This window comes from Ochotona curzoniae, unplaced genomic scaffold, assembly GCF_017591425.1.
Source record: "Ochotona curzoniae isolate NIBS_2020 unplaced genomic scaffold, NIBS_Ocur_1.0 contig_3819, whole genome shotgun sequence".
Taxonomy (NCBI): domain Eukaryota; kingdom Metazoa; phylum Chordata; class Mammalia; order Lagomorpha; family Ochotonidae; genus Ochotona; species Ochotona curzoniae.
In genome coordinates, this window is record NW_024466004.1 from 18,826,311 (window position 1) to 18,841,212 (window position 14,902).

At 37.2% G+C, this 14,902-nt stretch overlaps 1 protein-coding gene across 9 annotated transcripts in view; it reads right to left on the reverse strand.

Annotated features, from left to right (window-relative positions):
• The window catches only part of DST (dystonin), a 425,915-nt gene that overhangs the window by 41,739 nt on the left and 369,274 nt on the right, over positions 1-14,902 (reverse strand). For all 9 annotated transcript variants that reach the window (XM_040983580.1, XM_040983578.1, XM_040983576.1 and 6 more), the window contains 9 exons: positions 13,713-13,832; positions 13,410-13,517; positions 11,833-12,051; positions 8,276-8,479; positions 5,989-6,220; positions 4,837-5,063; positions 3,350-3,472; positions 3,114-3,215; positions 587-688 (listed from right to left, as the gene is read on the reverse strand). In XM_040983580.1, the coding sequence (XP_040839514.1) occupies positions 587-688; positions 3,114-3,215; positions 3,350-3,472; positions 4,837-5,063; positions 5,989-6,220; positions 8,276-8,479; positions 11,833-12,051; positions 13,410-13,517; positions 13,713-13,832 (1,437 nt within the window). The remainder of the gene's footprint in view (positions 1-586; positions 689-3,113; positions 3,216-3,349; positions 3,473-4,836; positions 5,064-5,988; positions 6,221-8,275; positions 8,480-11,832; positions 12,052-13,409; positions 13,518-13,712; positions 13,833-14,902) is intronic.

Below are 14,902 nucleotides of genomic sequence, written 5' to 3' on the forward strand. Positions count from 1 at the left end.
CTAGATAATAACTTTACAGCCTAGTAGGGTTTCTTAAATATGATGCAGTCTCTCTGTGTATGGAGAATTAGCAAGGAAACAGCGGAGCCCACTTTGGTGAATAATCATGGCTTTAGAGGAACTCAAAGAGGAAACAGTTCAGCCATTTTCACAGTTGGAGATTAAGAATCACAAAAACAAAAATTACAGCGGAAAGCAGATAGAAAACAAGAAACACTCTGAGAAATAATAATAGATCTTTGATGTGTTTAGAGCCCATGAAACAGAATGAATGACCTTAGAATGTGCTGAAGAAAGATGTTGCTGTATGTGTACCGATGATAATGATGGAGGACTCAATGCTATGAAAAACCTTACAGGATACTCTGTCTCTCCCCTTCCCCTCCTTCTTCTGTCTGCACTTCAACCTGCTCCCAACAACAGGCTATCTGAAGGGCTGCCTCTCAGTCCATGGCACCATATTAAATCAGATTCATAAACAAACATATTATTTCAATAATATAAAGGTAAATAACTTTATGCCAAGAATTCATTAATCACACATTTAACAATAAAAAGTTTTGATAACCTAGCTTTTTACACATACCTTTAGCTCTTCAATTTGCTGCTTGACAGTTTCAAGATCTGTTCCGATTGGAGACATGGAAGCTAATTTACCACCTGCGATATCTACCCAGTCAAATATTGCCTGAAATACATATATTAGTCCAGTGTCACTGTAACAGAACACTTGTGTGATTATAATAGTACATTTTAAATGCTAGACATCTGATGTTATAGACAAGAACAACCACAAATCTATAAAACATTATGAAAAGAATCTATTTTCTAAAAAATGTAAATGATTCACCTAAGTACAACAGCTATGAAACAGAAAATACATATAATCTCTAATTCTGCACCCACACAGTTACCAAAAATTTCTACTGAATAGCTCCATAGGCTATTAAGAGTTTTTCAAAAGCTTATTTGTAAAATTTTTATAAATTGAGTTATCTGAAATTAAATTCTGTGAGATCTCAAATACATAAATCATTTAAATATTTTCAGGTAACATTAGAAAATTCTAAAAAGTTTCAATTCTCACTCTGTTTAGTTACTATAATACTTAAAATACCCTCTGCTTTGCATTTCAATGAAATTGCAGACCATATATTATGTGCGAAAATCTTAGAAAATATCTGGTGTTTTGAAATTATCATTAATCAATCCTAAGAATTTATGCAGCAAATTGTTGTTGCTTAATATTTCATTTTACAATCAAAACTCATAACGTTGGAGCATGTGGAATTGGCAACACGAACCACAGTTGACCCTGCCATGTTACTACATGATCCAACTTCTTCCCACAGGTGACCACGGATGCAAGACCCGACAGGCCCCGTGACAGACCTTGTTTTCTAGAGTAGGCCGAGTATACCTCACCTCTGAATGCTAGGGACCATCAGAGTTTCTGATTTTGTATCTTTTTGGACTACTTACATAGACCTCACCAGTTGAGCATCTCAAACTGAAAATCTAAACTATTCTCAAACTGAAAATCTAAAATATACTTGCATCTGATATTTCTGGGGGGTTTCAAACAATTTAGGACTTTGGATTCTTTGGATTAGGGATGCTCGCCCTAGAGTGGTAGTCTGCACAAGGCACTGTATACATGCTGAGCCATCGATGGCTGCTTGAGCTGGTAGTGTCACCTGCAGCCATGGAAGAAAATGTCACTCCATGACTCATTAGAGGAACACCAAAATCAAGACCTGGGCCCAAACAGATGGCTATAGCCTGGGTTAATTATTGGCCATTAATACCTAACTATAACGTGACTACTTCTAGGCTCAGTGGCTAAATCCTTTCCTTTCACATGCTAGAATCCCATAGGGTGCTGGTTTGTGTCCAGACTGTTCAAATTCCCAACCTGCTCCCTACTTGTGGCCTGGGAAAGCAGCAGAAGATGACCCAAAACCTTAGGACGCTGCATCCACATGGGAGACCTTGAAAGAAGCGCCTGCTTCCTGGCTTTGGATCAGACTGGCTCAGTTTCAGCCATTGCGGCCAGTCGGGGAGCAAACCTGTGGATTGAAGACCTTTCTCTCTCCTCTTTAAATCTTCCTTTGTAGTAAAAATAAATACATCATTAAAAAATGGCTACATCTATTTTAAAAGAAGGGAGGGGAAACTACAGCAAGGTGTTATTTGTACTGAATTTTTTTCATAAATTTCCAAAGTTCAAAGCATGCTTTGGCTGACAAAATGCCTGGCTTTTGATATTTATTTTTACAAACACGGACAAGAAGCAGCCTAATGAAAGAAGAAAAGCTGTTCTCATCTGAGACTCAAAAATAATATTCACTTAGTGTTATGGAAATACTTAGGAAAGCTTTTTCCATATGGTAAGAGGGAGAAAGATTAAACTCCTGCCAACCTGTTAGGAAATGGAACAAAGTTAAGGAAGGTAGGGAAAGAAATATTATTCAGTTGGCCTGAATTGACAAGACGTTTTTAATATTTAAAAAGTCATCTTCTAAGTCACTGGTGGCCGGATTAAAACCTTGAAAAGATGTTAAAAACAACTACTGAAAAAATTACATATATATGGAAACAAAGAAAATGCTTTTTACACACCAGATTATGACCTAATAAAATGGAAAGCTATTTTAGTCCAGGGAGAAGAACACTGGCTTCAAATCAAATTTCTTTACTTCTGACTTTAGTTAAACTTGGGAGATATTTTTAGATAGTGTTTATCTCTTTCATCAAATTCCACTCAACATTAGAACAGAATTCAGGTTCAGTTCCATTTCACTGTCACTTACCAAAAAATGCTGTGGGGGAATGTGTACTTTCATTTAAAAAAATTTTTTTTCTTTCTAAAGCAAACTGCATGAAATGTCTATATAAAAAAAATCATATGTACATATAAATCTATTCATTTCCAAGGGTTAGAAATATCATTTAAAAGAAGAAACTTGAACTGAAGCAGAGGATGCGATTGCAGGAATACATTTGCCCACAACCATATGCACACAGAGTGGTGTGATGCACACACTCGCCAATGCCCATTGGCAGGAAATCTTCCTCCTGGCTGGGGCCAGTGAACACCATTACCCTCTTACCTGCAGCCCATCCTGATACTGAACAGCAGCCTGCATGGCTTCCTCAAGTCTGTCGACCCGGTCTTTCCAAGCTTTGTTCAGAGAATCCCAGGCTGAATTTAACTATGATTCAAAAGCCAGAATAATTTCAGTGACTTGTCTTCAATTCTCAACCACTTTTATCAAGCAGATTGTAATCTAGGATCACATTTTTAAATAAGTATTCTAATAAGGATGGTAGGCAATGCAGGTCATACCTCATCTATGCTTTTCTTCACAATGGGTTTATCAGGCTCTCCACAAGCAGCAATGAGATCAGAACCCAGGTTAACAACTATGTCCAGCTCTTCCTGTAGCCCATCTATTTCTTCCCTGATGGCCTAGAACAGAAAAACAACAGTTTTAAAAATCTGAAGCAAAGTCACACTGAAACATTTATAAGCGGTACTTTCTTGGAAGGGGTGGATTATGATCACTTTTACCTTGATTCTGTTTTCTTCATTTCTGAAATACGTTTAATAACATAGAAACAGAAGAAGTATTTTCAAGGAAAAATAGTGTCAGCTGTTTTGATATTTATTATAATGGTAATACTTAAGAAATACTACACAATTTTTTTTAAAAATATGAGTACACATTAACACAAACATACATTCTGTTTTCCATACTAATTAACTTGGCAACCTACATTTAAAATAGGCATAAGTAACAAAAATAAGCTCAAATATTTTACATAGATTAATGTGTTTGTTAGCAAATTCAGGACAATATGATTTTGGATTTATACTGTATGTCATTATCTAGGTAGGATCTCCAACTACAAAAACATGAGTACTAGAATGGAAATGGCAGTATCTTACTTCTGCTTTCCTCTTATTGGTTAAACATATCTACTCATTCAACACCTAGAAACATCAACCAACCCCTAAGTTAGGCACTGACAATACAAAGAACAACAGATATGACTAGCAAAAGGGACACTCTCTTCAAGGGACCACAGTACGGGAGGAGAATCCAGCTGTATAAGCAACGATAAGTCAAACAGTGCGGAGTCCTTTGCATGGATGAAGCATTGTGGGAGCACTGGTAAACAAATCCTGCTAACTATGTCAGATGTCAGGTGTGGAATGATAATTCCACTGATGCCTGTGTGGGCAGACCTGGGCGAAGACACGGCAGAAAGAGCGTGGCAGCTGAGGAAATCAAACATGCAAAGGTACAGATGCTAGAAAGAGCAGTCTTGGGACAAGATGCATTCTAATCACTGCAAGAAAGGGGAAGGCAAAAATAAAAACTGGTGCAGGCTGGGCTACAGGGATGCACACATGGGGATGAAAAAGGCTGCACTCCTGCCTTCTAGGGAGTTGGTATTTTATCCAGCAGGCAGTGGAAGACACTGAGGGTTTTGAGCAGCAACAACCATGAGCAATTCAGAGATGACTGGCAGTAAGGTTAGAGGTCTGGTGAGGAAAGTGGCTCTGTACTTTGGAAGCCTAAAACGAGATAATGAAACCTTGAAAGAAGGCAGAGCACTGAGGACAGAGAGAAGTTATTTTAAATATACAGTCTCCGAGTGAAAATTTGTGGGTAGACTCTATCTCCTACTAACCATTATGCATTCCACTTTTGAAACCAAATATAAAATTTAACAGAGAAATTCCTAATAGTTACCAAAGGAATCCAGGACCCAGTGAGCTATAAATCACTCTGCTGAAAATTTTACTGTGAGAGTTTCTTTTCTTACCTCTGCTGATTCTTGCTGCTGTTTTACTACTGAAGGATCAATTCCAGGATCCTCCAAGTCCCGGATGAAGTCTTGGGTATCTTTAGTGGTAACTACCAATGACATGTGATCACACCAAAATTTTTCTGCTAGTTCCATGACATCCAGGAGCTTGGCTTCCCTTTCTTCCACCAGAGTGTGTATGTTCTCCCAAATGAAAATCATTTGGTCAAGCTTATCCTGAACAGCTAAAGAACCAAAAAAAAAAAAAAGAAAGGCAAACAAATAAAAACAAAAACACCAGTATCAGCAAGGCTACTAGTTGGTGCCATTTAAGCAATAAGGCAGAATCATTCAATTCCACGGAAAGCAACAATTTCATTTCCTAAGGTTTGGAAACTGGGCCAAATTCTGGCTAATCCCAATCCAGTAGGTTTCACTGGGTTCAAGAGCATGCAGCAGATAAGGTAAGACCTATGGGTCTCCTACTCCTGCTAAATCAAAGCTATTTCTGACAAAACTGGATGCTGGAAGTTAAGTGAGACCTGAAGAAATATATGTTTACCGAATTTTAAGTTCTATATTCCCTAGGGTTGGCCTTAATCCCAAAAGTCTGAAACAACTACCCTGGAAGCTTTACTTTATTATCTTTGAACTATGAACCAAGTTGTCTGTTCAGTCCCATGTATAGAGGAAAACGTATGATATGCAGTTTGGGCTTCATTCTAGAGCCTCCTCCTGGACACCTGCCACACACCACACATGCTCTTCTTTGACCACCAGCTTGTAGCTCTATGATGGCCGGCTCTGTTCAGTTGTCAATCCTGTGGTTGTGGCTGGATCATGTGTGCTATGTAAGGCATTATGGTAAATAAGGAGCAGTGCCCTCCCCCCCAAAAAACTATAAAAACTCTGGCTTAGGTCTTGTTACTGTTATGCTACAACCTATTGTTGTAAATGGTGTATAGAACACATGGTCTGTGTAAAATAGCAAACTTTGTACCCAACCAGTTAATCTCAGGAACACAGCAAGACACTTTAACCCTAAATACATCATTATTGCAATATTTTTTTCCTAGAATATGGCATTCTGTTACACAACAGTCAACAAGCAGCACAGACTTATTTACAAAGTAATAAGGTCCAATTGTTTTATTATTCTAAAATGATTACCTTTGGCAGATATGTCTTTATCTGTGCCCCCGGATCTAGCAATCATTTCCTCGCCCCTCTGTTTGAGCGTTTCGTATAATGGCTGCAGCTTTTCCATGTCTACAGACACGTTCTTATTCTCACTGATCTGTTCCTTGATCTTTTCTACCTCTGCAGAGATGGAGGGCGGCTGTCTCAAACGTTCCACAATGCGCTCCAGGCTCTCAAGGATCTGGTCAATCTTGTCATGGAACTAGCAGTAAAACAAGTAGATTATACATGGTAAAAAGCCCTGTAATTCCAAATGTAAGCTTTGGATGACAAAATGTATATTTAATGTCATAGCCCAGAATTATACCCTAGTCTCTTTGTCAATGGATCCTTTTAAATACTTGTACTCAGCTGGCATATGAAAATGTGCCTAAAATCTAACACATATCTCCTTACCATGCTATTCATGCAAAAGAGACTTAGCTTCTTGCAGATAGTTGAAACCCTTAAGCAACTGTATATGTTAAACATAACTGGAATACGCAACAGCAGCATCTATTTAATATTGCTTCATCTTATCAGAATCCAAATGTATCCTAAAAATGAAGTTCAAGGGCTTGCTGTTTGGATTAAGCATCTACTTGTAATGCTGGCTTTCCATATCAGAGCGCCAGTTTGAGTCCTTGCTATGGCCTAGACTGGACATGAGGAAACCAAAATATAAAACCAAAAGATGAAAGATCTTTCTCTCTACCCTCTCTCTATCACTCTGCCATTCAAATACTTATTCTTTTCTTAAAAAAAAGAAAAAAGGTTATAAAGATGGCTGCTTTATATATCAGAACAGGTAGTTTTCCTCTGTTTTAAAAGTTGCCTTGGTCACATAAAGAGTTGTATGACTAAATTGAAAATCCACTGATAAAGATTTAAAAGTCTTTAAGTCACACATTTTCTTTTTTTTTTTTAAAGATTTTATTTTTATTATTTTTTTATTGGAAAGGCAGATATACAGAGAGGAGAGACAGAGAGGAAGATCTTCCGTCCGATGATTCACTCCCCAAGTGAGCGCAATGGCTGATGCTATGCCGATCCGAAGCCAGGAGACTCTTCTGGGTCTCCCATGCGGGTGCAGGGTCCCAAAGCCTTGGGCCGTCCTCAACTGCTTTCCCGGGCCACAGGCAGGGAGCTGGAAGGGAAGCGGGGCTGCCGGGATAGAACCGGCGCCCATATGGGATCCCAGGCATGCAAGGTGAGGACCTTAACCACTTGTGCCACTAAGCCAGGCCAATAAGTCACACATTTTCTGAACAATAAAATAATAATTAAACAACTCCCTGCTGGGCCCAGCATGATAGTTTAGTGGTTAAATCCTCAACTTGCATGCACCAGGATCCTATATGGGCACCAGTTCATGTCCTGGCTGCTCCTGTGGCCTGGGAAAGTAGTGGAAGAAGGCCCAAAGCCTTGGAATCCTGAATAGGCATAGCAAACCTGGAAGAAGCTCCTGGTTCCTGGCTTTGGATTAGCTCAACTCTGGCCATTGTGGCCAATTGGGGAGTGAACCAGCAGAAGGATTATCTTTCTCTCTGTATATCTGCCTTTCCAATAAAAATAAGTAAATCCAAAAAAATTTTTAACTCCCTCCTATATACCAGATTCATGGGAATTCACACTTGTGTTTGTAACATTATCAGACAACTTAACAAACCTGTAAAAACTTGATCATGCCTAAGTTCTTGGCTATTTCAAGATTAAAAGGGTGATCAATATGATTATAGAAAATGGGTTACTTTAATGTCTTCGAACTTATCACAACAAACATTGAACATGGAAATCCTATAGGTCACACCAAAAGTTAACTTTCTCAAGAAAAGATTACAAACAACTTTCTTAAGAAAAGATCGTTGCAAGAAAAGTAAAAAAGAAATCAATTTCTGCTTTCTTTTCCTTCCTCTTCAGCCTATTACTCAGTCTTTCCACTGCCTTTTGGGAATAAATATTGATCATCTGACTTTATCATTACTAAAGGCAAAGATTACATCCTACTCGGGATGGACACACACAGCTAGTTATATAAACAATGATGACAACTGCATGTTTCTTAAGTTATTAAAAATTATTTTGTTATTTTATAACAACCAAAAAGACTTAAGGGCTAGATGCACACAAACATCACCTCTGAAAAACAAGGACATCAACAGTCACAGTTAATGTGGTGAAATGATACGGGTTGAAACTTAGTGAAGAGATCCAGGAAAACATGACATTTGCTGTAGTTTTTGAAGAACCTGATTCTACATGTGGGGTAAATGATTACCTGTGTTGACTGAGACATGGCTTCATCCAGTGCCACAGCTCGTTTTTTCACATCTTCTTTAATTTGACTGTAAAGCGTATCAGCTGCCACATACTTCTCTTGGATAGAAAAGCCTTCCCCTGGGCTCAGTTCCAGTAACTGTGGCCCAGTTTTGTTCATCTTATCTATATGAGGCTTGTGTTCCGCTATCAATTCTCGCAGTTGCTATAACAAAACAAACAGCTTCTCAGTATCTCCAAGTCACACCTCCACATTACAGCTGTCGACACCCCTCAGTGCATCCAGCTGGCATGACAGGCCAAATAAGTACCCTCCCCACTGCACAGTACTTAAGACACCCTGGCTCAGACAAGTGCTGGATAGGGAAAGATGGCCCTGGCACAGAGATTCAAATGTCTGGTGCTGTCTAAGTCCCTTCAAGAGTCCACACAAAGCTACTAATTGAGTGACATACTGAATCCCAGTTCTCATGTATTCCGGACCAAGAGCAGAACTCTTTGACAACACTATTAGCCCAGGGTCATATTTTAAGAAAAAATTCTGAATTTACAATGTCCCTGTACTACAGCGACCAGGACATAAAACTTGCTGTTTCTTTTTGCCTACACACAATACATACTAAAGAAGGGAAGGAGAGGGGAAGGGAAAAAAACAAAGGAAGAAAAGAAGGATAGAGGAAGAGAGGAAAGGAATGGAAAGCTCAGTAGAAAACTATCACAATGCGAAAAGCAATATAAGCCCATAATGTAATACAATTAGATATGTGAAGGCACATGAAATATAAGTAAGTTGTATTCTATTACATATATGTTAATTTATTCTACCTACAAGGACACTTCAGAAAGTAGAATTTAAAAGACAAGTTAATTTGGGACAGGAAAATATCTAAAATCCATGCATAATTTTTTACAATACACATTTTCATGATGCTTTTAAAGAACTGTCATAAGCACAGATTTCAAATTTTTGCATAAAATAAGCATCTTTTAATTCTTTGAAGTCCTTCTGTATAGTTATATATTCCTATATGACATGAAGATATATACGAATGAATCTATTTGTCACTCTAAAATATCAAAGGTGGCAAAAATCAAATACACAGCTATTTGCTGAGCGTTATCTGTAAGGCAAAAAACAAGTGCTCTCTGTAACTGCAGATTTCTGCATCTGAAACGCTTTGTGGGCAAGCTCTCCCTCAGCAATTCAACGGCTTCCCCAGAAGGTATATCTATCTACACACTGTTGGCTGCCCAGTTTTTAAACAGACTCTAAGAAAAGTCACATCTAGGCAAGTCCAGAGACAAGCAACCCAACCTTCTTTTGCCAATTTTAATTTGTACCTTTCTCTAGAACATTTACCAGGATGGCCAGATGAACAGATTTTTAATGCCAAATATCCACTAAAGTCAGTCATGTCTATTATTTTGAGAACTTGAAGAACCTCACATATTTACATTACACTGTTGCCCTAAAGTAATACAGTATTATTTAAATTTTTTTGTAAGTTTTCCTCAAAAATCTTTGGAGACGTCCTAAATACACACAAAGCTCATTATAAAGTTTGAGGGGGGATGGGGAAAGCCATGAACTTCAAAGCTGCTCATAAGAACATGGGCAGGATGAGCCATGAATGCAAAACAGTGCCTTGGTGCTCCACACTGAGGTTTTCTTAAGTTTGTTTCATTTGATTGATCATATCTTCGCACGGCTTTACAGAAGAGGGGTGGAATATTCTGTAAGGCATGCAAGGGAAACAAGCTCACACCTGGAGCTGCCAAGAAACTCAAGTAAAATCTGAGCTCTCTAGCTGAGTCCTTAATCCAGTCGTGGTAGGTCTATTGCTCCTCTGAGAGGCCGGTTGGCTTCAGAAGTCGTCACGTGAATCTCTTCCAGATTCCATGGCAGACAACGCCTCTGGATGCCTACTTAAGAAGTGTGTGCCTAGGGAAAGGATCAATAGCAGGTGTCTCTGGCCTCACATGTGACCCCCAAAAAAAAAAAAAGATTCCTGGTAGCAAACTGTCATGGTAGTCCACTCACACTACAGATACTTACTATGACCTTCAAGATGGTTATGCCTTGCAATCATTGATCATGCCAGGCTGTAACTGACAAAAACTCCCACAAATACAGAAGATGATGATGATATTGTATAACTACAAAGGAAATGCATTCTTGAACCCTTTAGTTATCTGACACAGGAAAGCTTCTAGTTTGTACAATTTGAAGCCTTGGCGAAGCCTGCCATTTCCCTTTATGTAGAATGTCGTGCATTTGTTTTTAGAGTTTAGATCATGCAGAAAAGGAAAATGAGCTCAGTGTTATAATTTTGAGTTCAATAATTAATCTTTCCATAGTACTTGATGCTGTGTTAGAAACACAGTGATTCAGAGTAGATGAGAACCAAAAAAACATAGTATAGTAAGAATTATTTACTGGATTAATGGATTTTTGCCAAAACTTGCTGTTCCTTTTTGCATATACACAATACATACTAAAGAAGGGAAGGAGGAAGGGAAAAAATAAAGGAAGAAAAGAAGGATGGAGGAAGGGAAGAAAGGAATGGAAAGAAACTCAGTATAATAATGTAGATAGAATGCCTTAAAGTTCCTTTTTGCCATAAAATGTTCTCTGAAACTCTCTTCTAAATAAATGCTTGAGATACACTTCAATGCCAACAGATTTAAAAAGTAATTAATAAGATTAATGATACATGTTCCAACCAGTGATGTAATACCCAGAATTAAAGTTCTCTTCTCCTTGTGACTCTCCTCTTTCTCTCTTTTTCTCTCTTTCACATACACAGTTAATCTCAAAACACATCTTATACAGATCTGTAAGAATATACACATTTCCTGATAGTCCTAAATCTTTTCTTTCCTAAACCCTGACAAAAATTTAAGCCACATAAACAGTTATGTGACTTCTGAGATAAAAACTACATAATGCTACTTTATCCATGTTTAAGACATTAATTGTAGCTCTAAATACATTGCCCAGTTTTCTCATCTATATCTGCAGGAGCAAGAACTTACAAGAGCTCCATATATACATGGTGGAAAAAATGAAAACAATTCATCTTTACATTTTAGCGTTCTTCATTTTCTAAGCTTTCATGACACTTCTGCTTTGATATATTATTTATATTGCCTGTTTTCTCCAGCCGTAATGGACTTGTTTATGTGATGACTCTCCAATATGTTTCTATTCTTCCTTTATATTCTAGATGGTTCTAATCATTGCACATAGGTAGGAAACTTTGCCAACATGTATAAATTTTCTTGACAAGTCATTATGCAAAAGTTGAAAGCACTTCATAAACATCTTGTGTACTTGTAATTAACGATGTACACAATGTGCTCTAATCGCAAGTCATCTTCACTTTGTAATCCTGGGCAATAACGTTAAACAGCTATGAGGTAAGTAAACCACGCACACCAGAACGTGATGTCACTAGAATGTCCTAATCATGGAAGTATCCAACAGCCTCCTGAAAAGCCATACAAATCATAATTCTCTTTTAATGGAGAACATATTCTTTTTCATATCCAGCCTACCCGGTGTTCCTCCTGCTGTTGTCTAAGAGTTTCATATTCAAGTGCTGGAGCAGGAAGTTGAGAGATGATTCTCTGTGTCTCTGTCAACCATGGCCAAAGTTCTTCATATGTCTCCCAGAACTGGTTAACCAGAGACTGTGCTCTTTCCAGCTGCAGATACCTTTCTGAGTTTATCTGGCAGATGGCATCATAGTTCTTCAATACCTTATCCAATTTTTTCTGGAAAATAATATGGTAAAATATGTTCAGAGTTGGTCAAATTGTATGCATAATACAGAAGTTTTTCCAGCACTGTGCATCTGGCATAGGATTGGCACAGCAAAAATAAGTTAATACAACAAAAGCTTATATAGATTTTAGTTGTTTCTATCTGCAAAAGCTCATTTTAAATTAAATAATAAAAGTCTTAACATTTTAGCAAAAGGCACTTAACTCTTTAAACACAGTAACAAAATTTCCCCAGCCATTCTTCAAGATGATTGAGGTTACAAAAAAATGATACTGGCAACATACTTTTCCCAGAAAAAAAAATGTAGATTGTCTTTTGCAAATGTAACTGACAGGACCTGCTAGCTAACAATATTTGTTACACAGACTAGAATCAAAGTAGGTAGTATGCTACACTGATTCTACGAGGGGCTCATCCAGTGACCTAGATTATAGTATTAATTCACAATACCACACAAAGCACAGAAGCAATCTGATATGCCGCAAAATTTCCCCAAAATCAATCTAGACTTTTCATATCGGACTCTTCACTAAAAAAAATGAAGATCTAATTTTAGAAAAAATATTATTTTATTAGCGTATCAAAAAGAAAGCATTTTTATACCCTTAATCTGTATTCTGCTATCTTACCTATGATATATGAAAAGAAATGTATACTCTCAAAATATAATCTTAAGCACAGCCCATTTTGCACATGGGTTTTTGTTAAAGGATATTTTCCTTTCAGAGTGTTAACATACATTAATTACCTTAGAGTCCTTAAATATATAAATAGGAATTAAACAAAATGTTTTAATCTGTGGCTGGTTTTCTATTAACTTAAAGAATCATCAAAATTACACAAACTCAGCACTTCCTTACTCACTCTGGTTTTCCTTCTAGTGCAACCATGCAGAATGCATTTCAGTACTAGAGAGAATACTATCTTGGTGTTTGTTCTAGCATAAGGCCCAAAGGTTCCTGATGCATATAAGCAACAACAGACATATGAGGGAACAGTAGCTTACACTGATATTAACAATAACAACAGCGCAGCTAACACTAGTTGAATGTATAATGTGTGGCTGGCAGTTAGCCAAGGACTCATACCACCCAGCTTTAACGCCTATTGAAAATTTTGTCCTCATAATCATTCCCTTAAGGAATATTCCTTGCACCATTATTCTTTCAGTAAAAAGCCTTATTGAAACTACTTGCACCATTATTCTGTCAGTAAAATGCTTTATTTGAGGCTACTTATTTCGTTGCTTAAATAGCATCTGTGGTAAAAGGAAAAGTGTTTTTCTAAGACTGAAACACATGCTGTGTATTGAAGAGCCACTCTCCCAGTCACACAGACAAGATTATACCTTCATTGATTGCTTTTCCTCTTCACTGCATGTGGTCATGATTTTATGCCCAGACTTAACAAGTTCATCAATAATATCCTTGTGTCTCAGAATCTCCATGGTGAATGTCTGTGACGTGCCAAAGAAAGATTTTTTAAAAACAAGAAAGAAAAGTGATTGAGTAACTGAAAACAATTCGGCAAAGCAGTTAAAAATAACACTTTACTAGGGAAGTTTTGAGAAGTAAATCATGCAAGCACATCTTCTACAATTAGAAAATACTAGAAAATAACTGAGATGGCAACTGGAAATGTATTTTTTCACCTTTTGAACCTGAAGCTGAGCGGAGGTCTGGTCTTGCTCAAGCCTGATGTCACCAAGAGACATCAATTTCTTTTCTGTTTCAGTAATCCAGGATAACTCAGCATCAGCTGCTTGGTCAAACTAAACAAAAGATAAATAATTAGGTCAGCAAGTTCCTCCAGCTGGTGCCAGAAAAATACCTAGCCTCATTTATTTTAAATATCCTTATTACACAAGTGGAAAATTTGAACTGTTTTCTTTGTGGCATTCTGAAATAGTTTTTCGTAACGACTGAGTTATAAACGACAACTTTCTGCTGAGTAATTAAACACAAACTCTGATAATGCGATGAATCCATAACATGGCATTAATGCTTTCTGGACAGCCAGCGTGACTGCCTTCTTGTCTGATGCTACTTCCAGCAACTTGCTCATCAAGGAGCAGCTTTCTACATACCAGGTACAAAAGTCTACACTTTGATATCATGTTTTAATAATTTCATCCATTATCTCTGTATGTAAGGTAATACAGGTCGCACCCTGCTACCAAAGTGCGTAATTCCCACTAAAAACAATGAAATACTCCCAACTACTAATTTTACTATATGTGTGCATAATGTACAAGAAAAATTTATGTTTTTATGTGTGGATAATATACTTCAAAATTATTCATCTTTTAAAACAGGTCATTCAATAATGGCAGAGAACATTATCAAGAGTATTCTTCAATTCTTAAGAGATTTTATTTTCCTGATCATAATAGTGCTTTATGAACATGGCAGACATTCATAAATCACAAAGAAAAGGAGAAAATTAAAACTCACAGTTAATACTGTTGGTATTTTAGCTAATTTCCTTCCAAAGTTAAATGATAAAAAACGAATAAAGGTCTAGGATAATATGATATGTTATTCATTTACCATTAACATTTCTTATCTCATATTCTTTTAAATGTGATTTTTAAAAATACATCATTGCATTGTAGCATAGCTGGAAATTCTCATTGAGGCTCTCTGTGCTTTCTTACTATTACATAAACAACTCTGTAATGACTATCTTTGTATGTAAATCTCTGCTGGCATCTTTAGTAAGTTCAATAGTGCAGATGCCTGGGAGTAACTATCAAGTCAAAAAGTATGGATAGTTTCAATGTCTTACATCAGATAAACCCAGGGCCTAGAAGTTATCAAAATGAAATCTACCAAAGACAAA